The sequence below is a fragment of the Pteropus vampyrus genome, unplaced genomic scaffold, assembly GCF_000151845.1.
Source record: "Pteropus vampyrus isolate Shadow unplaced genomic scaffold, Pvam_2.0 Scaffold19, whole genome shotgun sequence".
Classification (NCBI taxonomy): Eukaryota; Metazoa; Chordata; class Mammalia; order Chiroptera; family Pteropodidae; genus Pteropus; species Pteropus vampyrus.
The window spans coordinates 1,308,143-1,326,874 of NW_011888800.1; the positions used below are offsets into that span (position 1 = coordinate 1,308,143).

Here is an 18,732-nt window from a genome sequence, read left to right on the forward strand (position 1 = left end):
ACCTCAGCACCTTCTCCTTTCAAATGCTATATTGGGGTGAAAGCAGAAAAACAGACTTAGCAGAGAGGGTTGGGGAGAGGGAAACCCATAATGCTTCCGATGTCCTAAAGAACATTTATCTAAAAATGAATAGAAAGTTTATAATTGTTTTGTCTCCTGCGTATAAGCACCATATTCAGTGAGAAAGTAAAGGACACTGAAAAGAGAGCCAGCAGGGTTTAAAAGTATTATGTTCCCTTGGCCCAGCCTTAGCTGCAGTTTTGGCTATAAGGACCTGGACTTGACATTTCATAAAGATTCCCAGGATCCTAGGCAAACATTAACCAGCAGTACATGATTATCTAACAGAAAGTTCTACTCTCTGTGTTTTATTCACCAAATCATTAACAGTCCTTCTAGCTGTGGCTCTGGACGTAGGAGGGGTAAGAGCACATGGTCTCCATGTGCAAAGTAGAAGTGGCACTTAACAGGAAGTAGAGTGAAAAATGGGGTTAAAAACCAGCTCTCCCAAAGGCTCAATTCAGGGTGTGCATGGACTTGAGATTCTTCGTTTGTAATAGAGCCAGGCACAATTTGCTATAATTGATAGGATATGGACAGATACAGAATGAATGAGGTGCTTATTACTTTAATCACTTTGAATTACTATGTCATGCTGAGCTTCTGAACACAACCAAGACAAAATCAGAATGATCAAAGGGATTGTGAGACAGGGAAGGGCAAAGGTAAGTTGCTTCTTTATGTGGACCATTTAAATTTTAATGGTCAGAAGGGGTTCTTACTATAATCTCAGCATATTTGTATAGAGTACATGGAAATTTAGTATTTCCTTCTTATTTGGTAATTCTTCCTATTAGTGAATACAATTTGTGAAGAAGCCATTCATGGAACCCGGTAATCTGTTCTCATATCTTGGATGTTTGCAGCAGAGGAGGGGTGTTGAGAGAGGACACTGTTTGCAAAGGCCGCCATCAAGGAGCATAGTTTGGAGAGAGGCAAGACATTATGTAATACTAGTTTACAAGACATATCTGGGGAAGGGGCAGGAGCCAAAAGTGGAGAAAGTTGTCAGAGAACAGATCAGAAGAGCTTTTAGTGCAGGGGTCCCCAACCACCACCACCCCAAACCCCCCACCGCCCTGGAAGAGCGAGCAAACCTTTGTCTATATTTGCAGCTGCCCCTAGTGCTAGCATCACCACCTCAGCTCCACTTCAAATCATCAGGCATTAGATTCTCATAGGAGCACTGGTCCCTAGTGCCAAAAAGGCTGGGGACCACTGCTCTATATGTTATTTTACATATATTAACTCATCTGCTTCTCATCACTGCCTTGTGAGGTGGATTCTGTTATCATCCCCATTTTACTTGCAAGAAAACTGAGGTACAGGGAAAGGTTAAATAACCTGCCTGATTTGTGCTCTGTCCACTACACTAAGCAAATGCATAACAGAGCCACCAAAATACTATATAGGCGTATGGCTCAGCTTCAGCAGATTCAGAAGATGCTTGGTTGGCAGGTGGAAAGTAGGAGAGGTGGGGACCAGGGCCTTTGCTTTAGCTATAGGCCAGTTGTGTGATAAAGGGAAAGTTTCTCTGTGAAGCATGTCTTGGCAACTTTTTCATATTATTAAGGAGTTGAAAACTGAGCACAATTGTTGAGTCATCAATATTAGTTGGCTTTTAACCTTCTTGGAGGAAGGTTACATGGAAACAACAATCAAGAGTTAATTTGCTGTGGCAGAACTGAACTAGTCACTAAAATGAAATTGAAATATTAGCAAGTAAGTCAGGGTGGGACTCTGGGCTGGGATGGGGGTGGAGGTGAGCAGGGGAGGGAGAGGGAGGTGGGCAGGGGAGGGAGCTGGAGGTAGAGATGGAGATGGGGTAGGATGTTGAAACAAAGATTATCTTGATCACATAGTTGAAAGAAGCTTGAAATTACTTTTAGGCATTTGGTAGTAGAACTCATGAAAGATTGGGTAAACGTTTGTATTTGTAGTACATTGTTTATTTCGACCGCTTGAAATTTTCCTAATTCTGCACGCATCACTCCACAAAGGTGGAATTATTTGGAAATTTTGAATAATAATTTGAAATTTGTTGGTCTCTTACTGTAATATTATCATGAGCAACAGTAACTAACAGTAACATTTATTCAGAGCGTACTGTGTTCCCCTATTATACCTACTGCTTTATAGGAAATATCCCATTTTATCTTTATAAAAACCCTCGAGATGGTTCATTACTATCTTCACTTTACATTTGAAGAAACTCAGGCTCGAAACACAAAGTTCCCTGTCCAAATTCATAGAGCTAGCAACTGACTAAGCCAGGATGTAAACCAGGTAGTATGAATCCAGAACTCAGGCGCTGAACCCTCTGTGCTGTCCAAGAAATTGATGGTGCCCTGAACCCCCCATTTTTTTCCCCGAGTTGGATCGGGGCTGTCTTGTCCACATACTAGAACATCAGCTTTAGAAAAATCTTTTGTCTAGTTATTTGGGGGTTGGTTTGTGACAGAAAAGGTGAACCTAGTAAAAATATAGTTAAAAGTATCTTAATAAAAGTAGAGAATCTTCCTGTCTTCTTTACCTTCCCCGACTAGACCATTACAATTATTTCCTTACCTTTTCAATGCAAAACGGATCTGCACTTGTGTAAACTTTGGTGTTCTAGATATTTATAGGCTGAAATTATAGTGAAGAAATTTTCGTTAGCCATAAGGAAAGCTCTTGGGACAGTGACTGAATATAACTATTACAGTGGTTTTTATCCATCCATCTCTTCAGTACTATGTACCTACTGTGCTGGCTGCTGGGATACAAAAATTAAGAGATACTCTCCCTGATTTCATCAAGTAGAGTTTGTAATCTGATGGGGAAAGCAGAAATTAAATAAGTTCACTGGAAATATTTAATTACTGTTCATTGGATTTTGGAAACTCTAATAAAATTGTAAATTCGATTAGACTAACTGACTTTGAATGCTGGGAAATGGACTACTTTCTGACTGGAAGTATGCCAGCTCTGCTAATAAGTGTAAAACGATAGACTCAAGGCACTGAAATAACTGAAAAGCTAAGTATTGAAAAGGCTGGTATCACAAAATATAGTTTAAAATGCTGGGTATATAGGAGAGAAAATTTGCAAATCTTAATATTCTCATTTTCTGTGCATTCATATTGATTATTTATTACTATATTATGAATGATTATGAAACAGACACAAACACTTTTCATGGGCAGCTTTGATTTGGAAACATGTATCATAGCTCCCACTTGCACTTTTTGTTTCTGCTGATTTGGTCCGGAAACCCCACAGAGGAGACATTCTAAGGAAGACTGTGAGAACAGCAGCTCCAAGCCAGGAGGCTCTCCAAATCTAATTTTTTGTTAAAATTTTGTTTTTCCAAACCAAATCCAAAAGTAATAAAAGATATATTCAAGCATGTTCAAATCTTTATTAAAAGTTTTGTCTTGCATTTAATATTAAAACCGGGTGAAAGTTCTTAGATGACAGTTTTACTTTAAGCCTTAATCCATGATAATTATTCCCCATGAGCTCATATTGGATGAAATTCTGCTTCTACTCCAACTGTTTAAGTCCTTGGAAAATTCATAAAGTGAAATTTACACCCTATTGGATTCTCAAAAGAATGTCTCTGTATTTCCCTGTGTTTATGTGGGCTGTGCTGTGGTGGCATGGCGATGGTATTGAATTTTTTATTTCTGATATTTGTTTTCATAAACTCTTTACTTTCTTTCCCACTGATATCCTTGCAGGCTCAGTTTGAACTTCAGGCCTTTCATATCCGGGGTGAGCATGCAGTGATAACAGCCAGACTAGAAGAAACCATTGAAAATCTCAAGCACGAGATAGAGCACCGATGGCGAGGGGGATGTGAAGAGATGAGAGATGTGTGTATCTCCACTGATGATGACTGCCCTCCAAAGACCTTCAGAAATGTGTGCATCCAGACGGACAGGGAGACTTTCCTCAAACCCTGCGAAAGTGAAGGCAAGACAACCAGAAGTAACCAAATAATACCCAAAAAGCTGAATATCTCCTCTTTAAGCCAACTCTCTCCCCCAAATGACAACAAAGATATCCATGCACCACTTCAGTCTGTGGAAGGCATCTCATCAAGTCAGCAGAAGGCATTGCCTCCCCCTCCTGCACCACCCCTACCAGCAGCCATCCCTCCCCCTCCCCCCCTGCCCCCTGGACTTGCACCTTTGCCACCAGTACCTCCACCACCACCACCTGTGAGTGCTGGGCCACCACCACCTCTGCCCCCTCCTCTGCCTCCAAGTGCAGGACCTCCCCCACCTCCTCCCCCACCACCACTGCCTAACTTACCTGCTCTGCCCAACAGTGGGGGGCCCCCTCCTGCTCCAACACCTCCAGGACTTGTGCCCCCACCTCCTCCTGGACTCTTCTTTGGAGTTGGCCCTTCTAGCCAATGTCCTCGGAAGCCAGCCATTGAGCCCAGTTGTCCCATGAAGCCTCTGTACTGGACTAGAATACAAATAAGTGATAAGAGGTAAGCTCAACTTCCCTGGCCCGTTCTCAGCTTGTAGATTCCCAGAACTTTGCCTAAGTGACGCTTTATTCTTATCAGTTTAATATCTGCATAGTGTAGCACTCATCCTCAAATGCGGTACAGCTGGGAGAAATGATGTGTTCAGTGTCAGATCCTTCTCTAAGATAACTGTTCCATTTCATAGACCAGAAAAGAGCTCAGATCTAAGTTAGTGCCTTCTCCCACATCCCTACAACTAGCAAGTAGTCATAAAGACATTCAGCCTGAATCTATACTGTAGATTCACTGAAGATTTTTAGAATATCCGTCTTATCTTTAGATGGTATCATCAATCTTATGATCTGGTTTCTAACAGGTATGTGTAATCTTTGTTTGTTTCTTTCTTTCTCTTTCCTTCTTTCTTTTTCTTTCTTTCTTTCTTTCTTTCTTTTCTTTCTTCTCTTTCTTTTAAAAAAAACCAGACATAGCTGAGTCATTATTAGCTCTTCAGGTCAGAGGGGAATCTTAAACTATAAACTCTGTGCTTAAAATCTGGTTCCCCGAGCTGCTCAGTGCCCTCACATCTTATACTTTGTTGCCCATCAGAAAAAGTACCAGTGAATGGATAGCTAAAAAGCACCTTGTTTTTGTATAGCTTGTTAAACTGGTTCTGTAAAGCAGCAAGATACAGTTGTTTGGAAACTTTCATTCAAACAAATGTGAATAGGATTTTTTTCTGTCTCGTTTCGGAGCCTGTCACTAGGACAATGAGAGATGCTCAGTTGCTTCCTGACTGCTCTCTAAGTTTGAAGTTCATTTGCTTGCCAAGAACAGAAAATATGGAACACATTTTTTAAATTAAGTTTTTTGAACTTATTCACAAATCAAGATGTGGTGGTGAATTTTTCAATTTATATAACATTTTGCTTGGGAAAGGCAGGCTATTGAACACAATAATGTGCAATTCACAGGTATAAAGCAACTGGAAATCACTGTAGGAGGAGGGGAGGATATCTTAAAACTAAGCATATGGCGAACTAAGTTGATTATGTACTTCATATTCGCCCCTTTCCTCTCGCCAAAAAGTAAGGGCCAAGAGTTTATGTGGGGAAAATCCTGATTTTTAATGCTGATACTTTATGATTTCCCAAATGAGTAGTTAAAAAAAAAAAAAATGAGATGATCCTGAAATAGCTCCTACCATTAGCTAAAGTATTAGTCTTCCCCTTTTCCCATTTAAGACTCAGATGACATTTTCTAAGAAATAATTTCCCAGAATATTTATTTGGAGTTGTATTCCCTTATTAGTGTCCTCAAATTAATGTGCAACCCTTCCAGGGTGATGAATCCAACCTGTCAGCCTTGGAGTAATGTGTTAGGACAGCACTCAGAGCTGTCCACACCTGTGTCTCACTTCATTCCCCGAAATGCCTTCACTTCATTCCCCGAAAGACTTCATGAGCAACCAAAATCACAAATCATAGCAGCAGTATAACAGTGCCTCTGGGAGATATGGGCCCTTCGCCCACTGTTCACAGTGGAGCAAAGCCAAGCTGCAGATAATCCTTGTCTGTGTTTTTCCTTCCTTAGTTGGCCATTTTGAGAAAGAAAATTCAATGCCCAAGCTCTTATTAGTTTCACCATAAATTTAGAGCTTCAGTTTTGAGCAAAATGGAAAGTAGATGAATATACTTCCCTCCTTGACCTGCGACATCAGGAGAGCCCCACTTGGTGAACGTGTCAGCCTTGAACCTGACTTTAGGGGTGGGGAGAGGCTTCCCTACTGCCGTGTGTGAAGACTGCAATGTGGGTACTTCCTGATGCACCACACATTCCATTTCTCGTATTATGGGCATCTCAAAATGTTTTCGTACCTTGGAGCATGACTACTTCTTTTAAACTAAAATGGCCTAAAGATTCTGTGTAGTATTCATTTCTGGACAAAAATAAAATTATGTGGGATGCATTATTTTAAAGGAAATGAAATGCTGTTTTAATATTTTGTACAAGCAGAGGGGTAAGCACTTTGTATAGTACACATGATAAATTTTGGTCTTGGTCTTCTGGGGAACCAGGAGTATAATACTAATTTCCTCTGTTATATATATACTGCCTCTCATTCACCTAGCTTGCTTTTCATTAATGTGAACTGATTTTTAACTTTTGACATTTTTGCCTCCTTTGGGTGTTTGTTTTCTGGTTTCTAGAATAGGGAAAAGACTTTAGTTACAGAAATAGAAATCCTCATCTATCTACTTTTTCAACTTTCTAATAAATATCTGTCTTCCTAGTGGGTATATTCTCCTCCTCCTCCCTTAACCTTCCCCCCTCCATTTCCCCTCGTGTCCCACTTTGGACGTGTCCACCTTGCTGAATCTGTGAGGACACCCAGCCTTCAACATGCTCACCCAGTTTCCTCAGTTATGCCTACATTTTTGATCATTGCCTCTCCTGTGCTTCTTAATCTCCTCTCTCTCTCTCTCTGGATCTGAATCAGCCTGCCTAGCTCTGAAAGCCAGTAGGCACTTTGTGTAACTGGGAAAGGCCAGGAGCTCAGGAGGGCTGCTGCTTCTGCAGCTGCGGCCTAGGAAGGAAGAAGCGGGTTGACTCCAATTCCTTAAAACAATCTCTACTATACAGTTCCTTTCTAGAAATTAACATGTCAATTATTTATAGCTGAAACTCATACTATACTACTTTATTATCTTTTCCCTTGTCCTGTCATAGTTAATGTTTGCTACTAAGTCTGTAGATCAGTGATTCTCAAAGTGTAGCCCTTGGGCCAGAAGCATTTGTATCTCCTGGGATCTTTGGGTTTTTGTTTTCTGATTTCTAAAATAGGGACGAGGCATTTAGTTACAGAAATAGGAATCCTCATCTATCTACTTTTTCAACTTTCTAATAAATATCTGTCTTCCTAGTGGGTTTGTTCTCCTCCTCCTCCCTTCCCCTTCATTCCCCCGCTTTCCCCTTTCTCCATCTGTCCCCTCCCACTCTTTCTTCTTCCCTCCTCCTTCTCATACCTTCCTCTTCTTCCTCCTCTGAGCTAGAATTATATGTTTAGTAGTCAGAAAAGAGTTGACCATAATGACAGATGGTTCACTGTGAGCGAGTCCTTGTTACTGCCCCACGAAATGCCAGTTACCACCAACTCAGTGAGAAGTGGTATTCCAAAATTCTTTCATTCAGTTTTGGAAATGTATTTTCCCATAGAAACAATGTAAACGGTGATGAAGTGCTCAGTCTGACTGCCAAAGGCAGTTTACTCTGGAAAATGAATGAATTATAGCATTAGTAAAACTGGCCTGAGCTCAGAGTCCTTGGAGCTGGGGCCAGGCACTACAGGTGCAGGGCATGGATCTGAACAGTCTGCCTGAGCTATCACGTCACCTCCCTCTGTTGAAGCGCCCTCTCCTCAGCTTCTCAGAGCCTTTACAAAGCCCAGATCAGGAGCCCTTAACAGGCTACATGCTCCAACATTCCCAGGCTCTCTTCTCCCATCAAGATCTCCCTTCCCGAATGTTGATGAGATAAGCACTTAACATTAACGGTGTTTCTGTTTCAAATTGAAGTTGAGTGGCAGAGGGCAGTGGCTGAAGAGCACATAAATGAGTGAGTGTACTTCATTAGAAATGTTTTAGTCCTTGGGTGATGATTTCACAGACGTTTATTACACAATTATATGTTATAACTTACATATGTCACATATATACTCTTAAATGGCTCAAATATTATATTAGAAAAATTATAATTTTTAAAAAAGTAGAAGTGATTGTGGCCAGAACCAAAATGTCATATTTCATTGGAAGGGCAGACTTATAGTAAAATGTGAAGATGCAGATCTGAAAAGCCAGTATCCCCAATTGTTTTGAATATGAAAATCATCTTTTAGTATCAAAAAATTTTGTGGACCACCCCATATAATCTTTTAGTTTTCATTGACTGAGAAAATACATATTGAAACAAAGATAAATACTTATAAATATGGATCATAACGTATACATATATTTGAAAAACAATAAATGTGTAGTTTTTTTTTTTTCCTGTGGGCACTAAAAGTGTTTAAAAATAAGACAAACTAATTTAAGAAAGTGGATATTTGGGCAAAACGTGTTCTGACTGAAGGAAGTCTAGACAGTAGTAACCCATCCGAGTCAGCTCTCAGAGACAGTTCTTCTGTCCCCGATTTGCCATATCTTCTTCCCTTTTTTTAGTTTCAAAACTAAGGTGCCCCTGTTTTTCAAAACAAAACAGTCTCCCCATGGCTGCTTTAGTTGAAATCCCAGTAGGGGCTGGCGCAATGGAGTATTTTGGCTTGTTGTTATTGTCAATAGTGTTGGAGTAGGGTGTTACAAATCAAGTATTTCTAAATGAGCACAGCTTGTTCATGTATTATGGGTCCTCACTGAGTTGACCTGAAAACCATGTTTAAAACTAGTAGAAGAAATCCAAAGAGAGGTCTTTTGGATTTTTCTCTCTCTCTTTGGATTTCTTCACCTTAGTACTCCATTTTCATTCTATTTAAAAATTATCCCCTCTGTGTCTTAAAATTGATTATTTCTCAGCCTTTATTACGATGCCCATTTTTATCATGGAAATGCCACAGATTGAGGGAGGAACGGCTTACATGGCCTCAACGGTCTGAATCTGAGGATTTCTGGTCCCAGAGAGTTTCTCTAGATCTCTTTCTCTATCTCTAATGACCATTCTGTTTTGGAAATGTGTATTTGCTTTAATGACCTGTGGTATATTCTTACTTAAAAAAAGTAACCCAAAAAAGCTTTTCTCCAAGCCGTATTAGGGATTTCTCTCTCAATCTCTCTCTCTCTCTCTCTCTCTCTCTCTCTCGCGCTCTCGCTCTCTCGCTCTCTCGCTCGCTCTCTCGCTGTGTGTGTGTGTGTGTGTGTGTGTGTGTGTGTGTGTGTTTAATGAGTTAAAAAATGAATTACAGATTTTATTGTATTCTATTCTCTTCTGTTTTGGTTCTTAAGTCTAACTTATCATTTTCTCTTTTAAGCCAAAGCACTACACCAACCTTATGGGATTCCTTAGAAGAACCTGATATTCGGGATCCTAGTGAATTTGAGTATTTATTCTCCAAAGACACAACTCAGCAGAAGAAAAAACCTCTGTCAGAGACTTATGAGAAAAAAAACAAGGTCAAAAAGGTATTGAGTGATTATAGTAATCATTGTAATTATATATATTTTTTGTCATTCATGGGAATTCATTATGTGCTGCTGATTTGCTTTCCCTCTGTTTTCAAAAAAATGTTTTGGAAGGTTTTGAGTCACAGATGACAAAAAGGAGCCAATAGTTTGAGAATCTGTGCTTGCTGTTGTGGTCCTATCATCTGAATTTTCAAACTATTTTCTTAATTTAATCTGGAGTTTTTTCAGCCATTAATTCTATTGAAAAAATGGCTATTTAAATTTAATTAATAAAATTAATATAAAATAAGACATTTAGTGTCACTAACCACTTTTCAGTTTTGTTCTGTGACTGGTACTACCGTATAGCACAGATATAATACATTCCCGTCATTACAGAAAGTTCTATTGGCTAGTACTGTTTAAGTATCTAGGATATTTTGGTGAAAAACAAACAAACAAACAAACAAACAAACAAAAACCCAAAACCCAAAGATTCTTGTCCTGTAGAGCTTAGATTAACAATCAACATTAAAAACAAAACTTAAATCATGTGATAGGGCAGGTAAGGAGGATCAGTTCTGGCACGGTGGGGATGTGGTTTTAATAGAGTGTTCAGGACAGTCCTCATTGACAAAACAAAGGTGACTTGTGAGGACTTAAAATCTGAGGCCTCCAGTCATCTTGTCAGAGAACAAGTTCAGGATCCTCAATCAGACAGCTGTGAAGTTGAATCGTAGCTGTGTCATGCACTGGCTATGTGACCTAAGTCAAAGTTCTCCCACTCTGTGCCTTGGTCCCCCAACCATAACGTGAGATGATGTCTGCTTGTACTGTTATTCTAAGTAATTATTAAGTGAGTTTTAGTGTCTGGCACACGGTCAGCCATCAACAAATGGTAACTACTCTCCGTTTGCTATGTTTGCTGCCACTGCTATTTCTCTGAATTAGTGTTTTGATAGTAGCATGGATGATGTTAGGGTAAAGTACTTGGTTCTGCTATTGGTTTGCCATGTGCGTGTGGGTAGGTTGTCTTCCTTCACTAGACCATATTTTGCCTTTTCTGTAAAAGAGGATTAGCAATATCTGAGTCTGCCTTACCCACCAGGATGTCGTGGAATTCAAATATAAGAGGGTTTGAGGAAGTGTGTAATATTGAACGATACTATCATCAACTCATTATTCTTAAATTATATAGTGGGGTTCATCCATTGGTTCATATCTCAAGTAATGTTATGATCATGAAATCAGCTCTGCCTTACAGGGGAAAAACATGGGAAAGTCTGAATGCATCACATTCAGATTTTCCTACTGACTTGAATTATGAATGAAAATCACAAAGTTTTTCACCTCTCAAGTACACTGGAATTGTGTTTTTGTGAGAAAAATGTAATCCCAATAATACATTTCACAACTAAGCTTTTAAGAGAACATATTGCATGGAACAATTTGAATTTTTTTCCAAAATGATTAGTTCCAGGAAGGAAGTCAACTGATATACTATAAAATGTATTCCCATGCAGTTAGATTCATATGCGATAGAAGCAAGTGTGCTTTATAAGCCGGCTGGCCTTTGAAATGCCATCTTCAGAAGCAGAAGACTATAGTTTGCATACAAAAGGCAAAAGAAGAATATATTCCAAAGATCACCTCAATTTGCCACTTCCAGGAAGCCTTCTCTGACTAACAATGAACTGTGCTAAATGCATTCTGATGCAATATCATATTAAACTTAGCTTTGTTCTCTATTCACAGATTACTATTACTTCTTTTGTTTCTCTCTCTAGATGCTTGGTAACATGTTTCTTACTCATAAAAGTAATTATTTTTGTTTTGGTGAAGGAATATCTTTTAAACATCAAAGCATTTGGTTATTTATTATTCTTATAATTGTTGTCTATTCCACAAAGGGTTTTCACTAAGGCAGTTAGCACCTGATTTGTTTATTTGTTTCACTGTCTGAGGGGGAAATACCCTTCATTTGAACTCTTTAATCTGTCTGAAGAGTTAAGTTGCCGTTATCCCATATAATCTGCATCTTTGTAGTGTCTACTTTTTTATTTAAGTAGAAGCAAGAATATAGGTCTACTGGACTTGATAGTCTTGAGACCGCTTGGAGTTTTCAGTGGGCTTAATGGCCTACATTAGAACTGAGATTTTAAGTTTTAAAGAAAACAACAAGCTGAGTCAGCACTAGATAACTCTAAGCCTGCCTCTTATAAGTCTTCCCTCCATGCCTGTGGTTAGATTTCCAATATCAAGATGGATCCCTTGGTCTCTTCCGAGAGTCAGATGTTTGTTTTCTTTTCTCTTACAATAAAAATGACAGTGAATTTTAGAGGTTGTGAGCAGCTGAGGAGTTTCAGCGTTGGGGCCAACTTCATCAACTTAACCGCAGAATGGTTCCCATACAAGATGACCAGGAAGACACATAGGTCTTGCCAAATAGGTCTTTTATAACAATCGAAGTGGAGTATGTGTTGGAGATTGAAATATCCAGCATTCTGGATCTCAGCTATAGGGGCTTAGCCAGCATTGAGATGTACATGTGAACATCTCATAAATGGATCTGGTCTTCATCCCTCTCTGCATTCCAGTTGTTCCTAGTTCAGAAACAATTGTCGGGATTCTGCTGAACTCAGATGCTAGTTTTTAGTTTCATATTCAGTACTAGATTTTAAAATTCCCATCAATGAACTGATTTAAAGCAAACAGATACATAGATTCTTAAGCTGGGCAGGTAGCCTGTTTTATAATATCATATAGTCTAAGAATTAGAAGGAACCTTACCATTCAGTAGCCTCATTTGGTACATGAGAAACTGAGACCTAGAAAGACCAAATGACTTCTAGAGTTTGCACACTTTTAACTAGGAAGACAATGGAAATGCCGATCACTTGAGAGGATGTACAAGAGCCTCATCATATTTGTTATCCCTTTACTTAAACAGTAATTTTTCACAGTGATGATGGTAACAACATTTACTGGGATGATCATTTTGATGTTTATAAATGAGAGGAAGCTATTATTAAAGTCCTCAACGAAATATAGTTACACTTGTACAAATCCCACATATTTCCTACATTGTGAAATTATCTAGTTTTCTTCATAGTCTTCCAATAGGAAGCCAAATCTTTGAATAAAAAAGTTTTACATTTAATTCCAACAATGAAATATGTAGATTTGGAGATGTTTCCCTTTGACTCCATCAATATTTTGAGTATTAGCTATAATTATATACTAATTATGACAGATTTATGTTGGATACTCAGGCGTGTGCCCACCTTATTAGTGACCCCAGACCACTCTGCCACTACAAACATAGAATCACCAAATGAAGAACCAGAGTTCAAAACATCAGCTCTCATTGGCACCACCAACCCTTAGTACTGTCTCCTAGTTTATGCTCTTTGATAACCTTCAGAGCAAATCATTTAACTTTCCCACACTGATTTCGTCTCTATAAAATGGGGAATAATAGCTCTTTACAGGATTGTTACGAGGGTAAAATGAAATCATGGTTATGAAAGTACTTTATTCTCTTGAACTATGTATGAATCTCTTAGTTTCTGAACCAACATGAAAGCTTCACAAAGAAATTCTTGAACATCTTTGATTTCCACAAAGTGTTTGTTGTTGTTGTTGTTGTTGTTGTTGTTGTTTTTGCCAGGGAAGGGGTGTCCTTAAAACATTAGTATGTCCATTCCTAAAATTATTTGAAAATGGTGATCTCTATACCATTCTTGTTTTTCAATATTTATAGAATTCCATAGCTTCCTCTAATGATATATTTTAGTAGTTAATCTTACATTGGTTTATATGGTCTGTAAAATAAGAGTTTCCATTTTCAATATGCCCATATTTACATTGCCTGTAAATTACATTTGTTCGTGGAAAGGTAGGTCAGCACCTTGACAGAGAGCCAAAAATCTACCTTTATTGTCTGAGATTCTTTCTTCTGGTGCCTGTCAAGGAAGTAACCACTCTGATAAACTTTCCAGTTGCTTTCTAAACTTGCCCCACAACTTTCAGAAAATCAGCATGACCTGCCAGTATTCTTCCTCTCTTTAAATGTCATAGTCTCACTTTGAATTATAAATAATTTCTGTGCTTGTTCCCTTCTCTGTAAGATGTATAAGATCGTTCCTCTTCTTCTGCCTTTTTGATAGATATTTCTTAAGAATAATGAAATAATGGCTCTTCCCTGAGCGCTTTATGGGGAGGGGGGTCTGGAGGGGAGGGTTTGTGACAGTTCAGCAGACACTAGTCTGTTGAAACGTCCTGGAGCCAAAAGCCATCAGTTGTAATTTGGTCACTTTGGCGAAGATCATAGCTGTAATTCTCAAATTCCAGACTTGGTGTCTCAGTTTAGTGAGGAGGGGAGAAGGGTGGAAGGAGAACATTGTTTGGGAGTCTGAACATAAATTTATAGGGTTCATAACCTGTTGCCTTCCAAGTTTATATGATTTCAGCTTTTGTGTACAAAGATCATTTCTCTGGCTGCCTTGGTGTAAGGTATATGCATTATATTTTTCCCCCAGGAATGGGGATGAATTTGCAAACTCCTTTATATTTCTCATGTGTTTGTAAAATGAGCAGGGAGTTTAGAGGCTATCATCTATAGAAATGAGTGAGATAAATTGACCGTATGTTGATTGCATCAATATATGACCTCGAGGTCGTTCATTAGTATTATGTCCAGAGTCCTTGAATAATAAATAGCTGGAATGATCAAGACCTTCCTGTTCTTCAGCTTAAAGGCCCCGGAATGGTCAAATCTACTGAAAGCAAACAGGAGCTTTTAGTTCTTGACAGGCACCAGTTTACGAAAATTCTGCCTTGTAAATTTTATTTGGAAATCAGATGACCCAAAAAGTTTAGTTGTACTATTACTTTATTTACTTATTGGGGAGGGAAAAAAAGGTGGTTAGAATTTCTTAAATATGGATATCAATGATTCTTTCAGAATGTTGAATCTGAATATTATTTTTGGAATTCAACACTGTTTCTCTTGTTGGCTGTTAAACAGTAACTTAATCTGGACTTGCACCTCCGGCCAACTGCAGTATCATTAGGATGCTCATTACCTGCCCCAAACCACAAGAGGGCACCTCAGAATGCTGAGATATAAAGCCAAATTATCTTCGATTCCAGAGCATTGAGAAATGGAACCTACGAGAGAGTAACTGCCCCTCTGTACCCTCTTTAGTCTTGTTAAATTTCTTTATCGTGGCTTATGAGGCCAAATTTCACAGCAAACTATCCACACAAAATATTGAGAGCCAAATGCATATTAGAAAGGCTTGTAGGAATTAGTAGAATAGAAATCATTAGTAGGCACAGTTCCAGTGCTTAGAATGAATAATTGCAGTCTAAAAATTTATGAATTATTATACTTAGCCCCTTTGGGACTGTTTCTGGAATCATCTATACACACACACACGCACACACACACACACAGCATGTGAGAGAGCGAGCTTATAGCTTTTTAAATTTCCATATCTAAAGGGAGTGAAGATTTGTTTGAATATACATTTGGGGTTATCTAATTAGAAAATGAAGAAGAATGACTGGATATTATGAGGTAGGCTATCAGAGAAACGTTATAAATATGTGCATTTTTTAAAAGTACAATCCTTTCCTTCTAGTTGAGGAAAATTTTGAAGTCTTGCCTGTCTTTTCCTGGACCTCTTGCATTTACAATTATCACAGGCCCTTCTCTAAGACCGTGACGTGGGCCAGGGCTAGATAGTAGTTCGAAGGTGAGTGCCAGTGCTGGTGCTTTGATCGTGGCAAGGACTCCTCTGGCCTCCAGTTCTAAGCTTGGAAGTATGTGAGATAACAAGAATAGGCAACAATCTTACATGTGTACTTAAGTCACAAACTCAGGTTGCAGAGATACTTTTGCGACTGAACTCAAATGTTTTGCAAAGTGCGAACATCTCCAATATTCACAAAGGTCAAAACAGACCCTGTACATATTAATGTTCTCATGGGCATACGCTTAATATATACCTGTTGGCTCTGACCTTAACCAACTATTGAATATTGGGCAAGTCTCTTAAATTTTCTGGGTCTCATGTCTTTCATCTGTCAAAAGATGAGAACTTTAATTAGATGAATTCCAACAATCTGGTTATTACTTCTACTTTGCAAATGGGGGAACACTTAAGACTCACCAATTTTTGTTTTATTTATTCGAGGGTAGATGGACAAAGGATTCACACATGACCCAACATCTCAGCCCTCAGATCCAGGCACAATCTGATAGATCAAGCAGCCTGATACCATCAGTACCATGTTGCATGAGTCATAAGTATGTGGGAGCTCAGAGAATAGTTGTTAGGATTTTAATAAAACCTGGTCTTAAGACATAAATATATTGGAGAATTGTATTAAACCAACTTTCTTTATGTACTGGGCTACTAAAGGACTGGAAATATGATGGGGAAGACAGCAGTGGAAAGGCACTGGAGAGCTTGTCTGGAAGGTAACTAGTAGTTAGCTGCTGAGCATCTAGCCATGTAACCTCTCTGGCCTTCTGTAACTGTCATGGCATCTAGAGTGGATGTTTTTAAAGATGCTTTCCAGATGCGACATATCTGTAGAATATCTGTATGTGGACACTTTCAAGCATCCATTTTAAAACGGAGTATATACAAGCGTGTGAGTAGAATGAAAGTGAATTTGGATCTTGCTCTGTCAGTGAGTAACACGGGGTACACTAAAGCTGCCCTCACAACCGCGATGTTTCTTCTTTCAAAGATGCACGATTTCCCTTCTCATTCACACTTGTCTCCACTTAACAAAAAATGCATTTGGTGGCAGCAGCCATTATTCAAGCTGGCCAGCCTCCTTTGGATTGTGTGGCCCTTTACTATTTTCCTCTCCATCTCTCAGCGTTTTCAGGGTCCAGACGCTAAGCCAGGAGTTCAGGTTACACCAGACAAAGCTGTCCACGTGTTTCTTAGGACAGTCTGGCTTAACCCCAGTACTATGGCCACACTTCCAATTTTTGATAATATACCTTTTGGCCCAGAGCTTGATTTCATTTGGGCCTGACCTGATTTCTCTCCAGCTGAGGCTAATTTGCATGGCTGTAAACACGGGCCTTACAAAGCTCACCAACTGTGATAAAAGCAAAGGAAACCTGAGACCTCTGGAAACTCAAAAATCCGCCTTCTGTATCTGAGCCTGACTCTGAGTCACGCCTCAACCCAGGAGGCTGCCAGCATGCAGCAGCTAAAGAAATGTTATTCTGATTGATCTGATTAGGGCAGCAAGGTTAGCCATGGTCAATTTACAAAGACAGTATGAGAAGAAATCATGTGTGTAGGCATGTTATGGGTCAGCGAGGCCCCTGCCAGAAATTATGAAAAGCCACAGCTCTGCCAGGACCATTATCAGATCTCCTCAGTGGGGTACAAATGGGATTGGAGAGTTAGGGGCCCCTCCAGTGGAATGAATGACAAAAGAGATTGGGCTGGGAAGAGCTGGTGAGTCATGCTTGCTTCTAGCTGGATTCCTTAGCTAAGCCCCTCGCGTGTGAGAGTTGGGGAGCCTCGGAGTTCCCCAGGTCAGGGTGGGGAGGACTGCCTTTAGCTCCTCATTGTGATGGAAGGAGATGGTGGAAAGGCTGGTTCGAAAAGGACTTGAGGCTGTAGATTGACCCACAGAAAGCAGCCAGATGGAACCTATTGGGCATTTTGATCCCTTACTTCACCAGAAGAGTAGTTTAATTGGGATCTGGCTCCAGGCCCTGGTTACTAAATAACTTGAGTTTTAGCGTTTTCATTTTCATTAATTAACTTTTATGCTAGTTACCTTATTAGTCACATTAGGCATTTTGCATGTGCAAAATATCCTGGGAGGTGAGAAGGGGGGGTCTTTAAAAACAGTATAGAGCTGCAAGTACCAGGGGGTTAATTCACGACCTAATTATCACATCACTTTTTACTCTCTTGTTGACTCTGTTGTACAACTTCCTTAGTTTACAACAAGCACAAAAACTTTTAAACTTTGCTTTCAAATGGTTATTTCATTCATATTGATTCTGAAGATTTTTGGATCGTTCAGTTGGGGTGTGGTTCTCTTCTTTCCTGTTCAATTCAGGAACATAAATGTTACAACACTGGGATAAGGTACACTAATTAACAAAGATTTTTTTTTAAGATGAAGCCAACTGAAAGCCACTGTTGCTTGAGCTGGGATTTATTATAAATAGTTCATTCTGTACTATAATCATCTTACTAATAGGAAAAAATGAGACATTGAGAGTGTTGATTAGAGAAGAATGTGATTCAGAATGTATCAGCAAAATGCCTAAAGCATAAGATGTTTGGAATGATTTAGTAAGACTGGAGAAGCTGGGCCATGTGATGCTTTTGTTGTGTATTACATATACTCTTGGGGTGTGGAGACGTCTGAACAATTTAGCCCTGTAGGACACAGCCATTTCATCGCCACCGGGGGGGGGGGGGGGAGTGGGAAAGGATGAACCTCTGAGGCTGAAGGCACACAGAGAAGGAGATAGGACTCAGACCAGCACAGGGAGTTCATACCTATCAACTAAGATCTTGGTGTTTACCTCAGCTACCAAGAAGCCAGTGACAGGGCTGTAGTAGAGGCCTGAGCTCCAGGTCTCTGACAAGCTGCTTCCACCAACGTGCCCCATGCACCAAGAGTCACTAGTCTAATTATGGAAGGTGAGAGTGTCACTGTTGGGGCTGATTGGAGTTTGGTGTCACCCCAATGGGGCAGAAGTGTAGTTAGCATTTTCTCTCAGATTCTTCCCCAAGTAACAGCAGTGAAGAATCACAGGTCATTGAGATTTAATAGTTTTATTAAAAATGTATTTTAGAAAGATAAAGAATGCCCCAAGGAGGTCCCAGCACTGTAACCATAATAACCAACAAAAAGGGTCCAAAAGGGCAAAAAGAGCAAAAAGGCCCCAGAAGTGGGAATGTCTGCCTTATATTTGGGCCGTGATGGAGTGGTTCCAGAGGCGTTCCTAGGTGATTAGCAAGTGAGGTCATTTTGACTGACATCTGGCTGCTATAT

General features: G+C 39.6%; 1 protein-coding gene across 1 annotated transcript in view; it reads left to right on the top strand.

Annotated features, from left to right (window-relative positions):
• Nucleotides 1-18,732, top strand: part of LOC105288774 (formin-1-like) — a 230,833-nt gene that overhangs the window by 72,913 nt on the left and 139,188 nt on the right. The window contains exons 4-5 of the mRNA XM_011355145.2: nucleotides 3,783-4,543; nucleotides 9,540-9,690. Coding sequence (XP_011353447.1) covers nucleotides 3,783-4,543; nucleotides 9,540-9,690 — 912 coding nt within the window. The remainder of the gene's footprint in view (nucleotides 1-3,782; nucleotides 4,544-9,539; nucleotides 9,691-18,732) is intronic.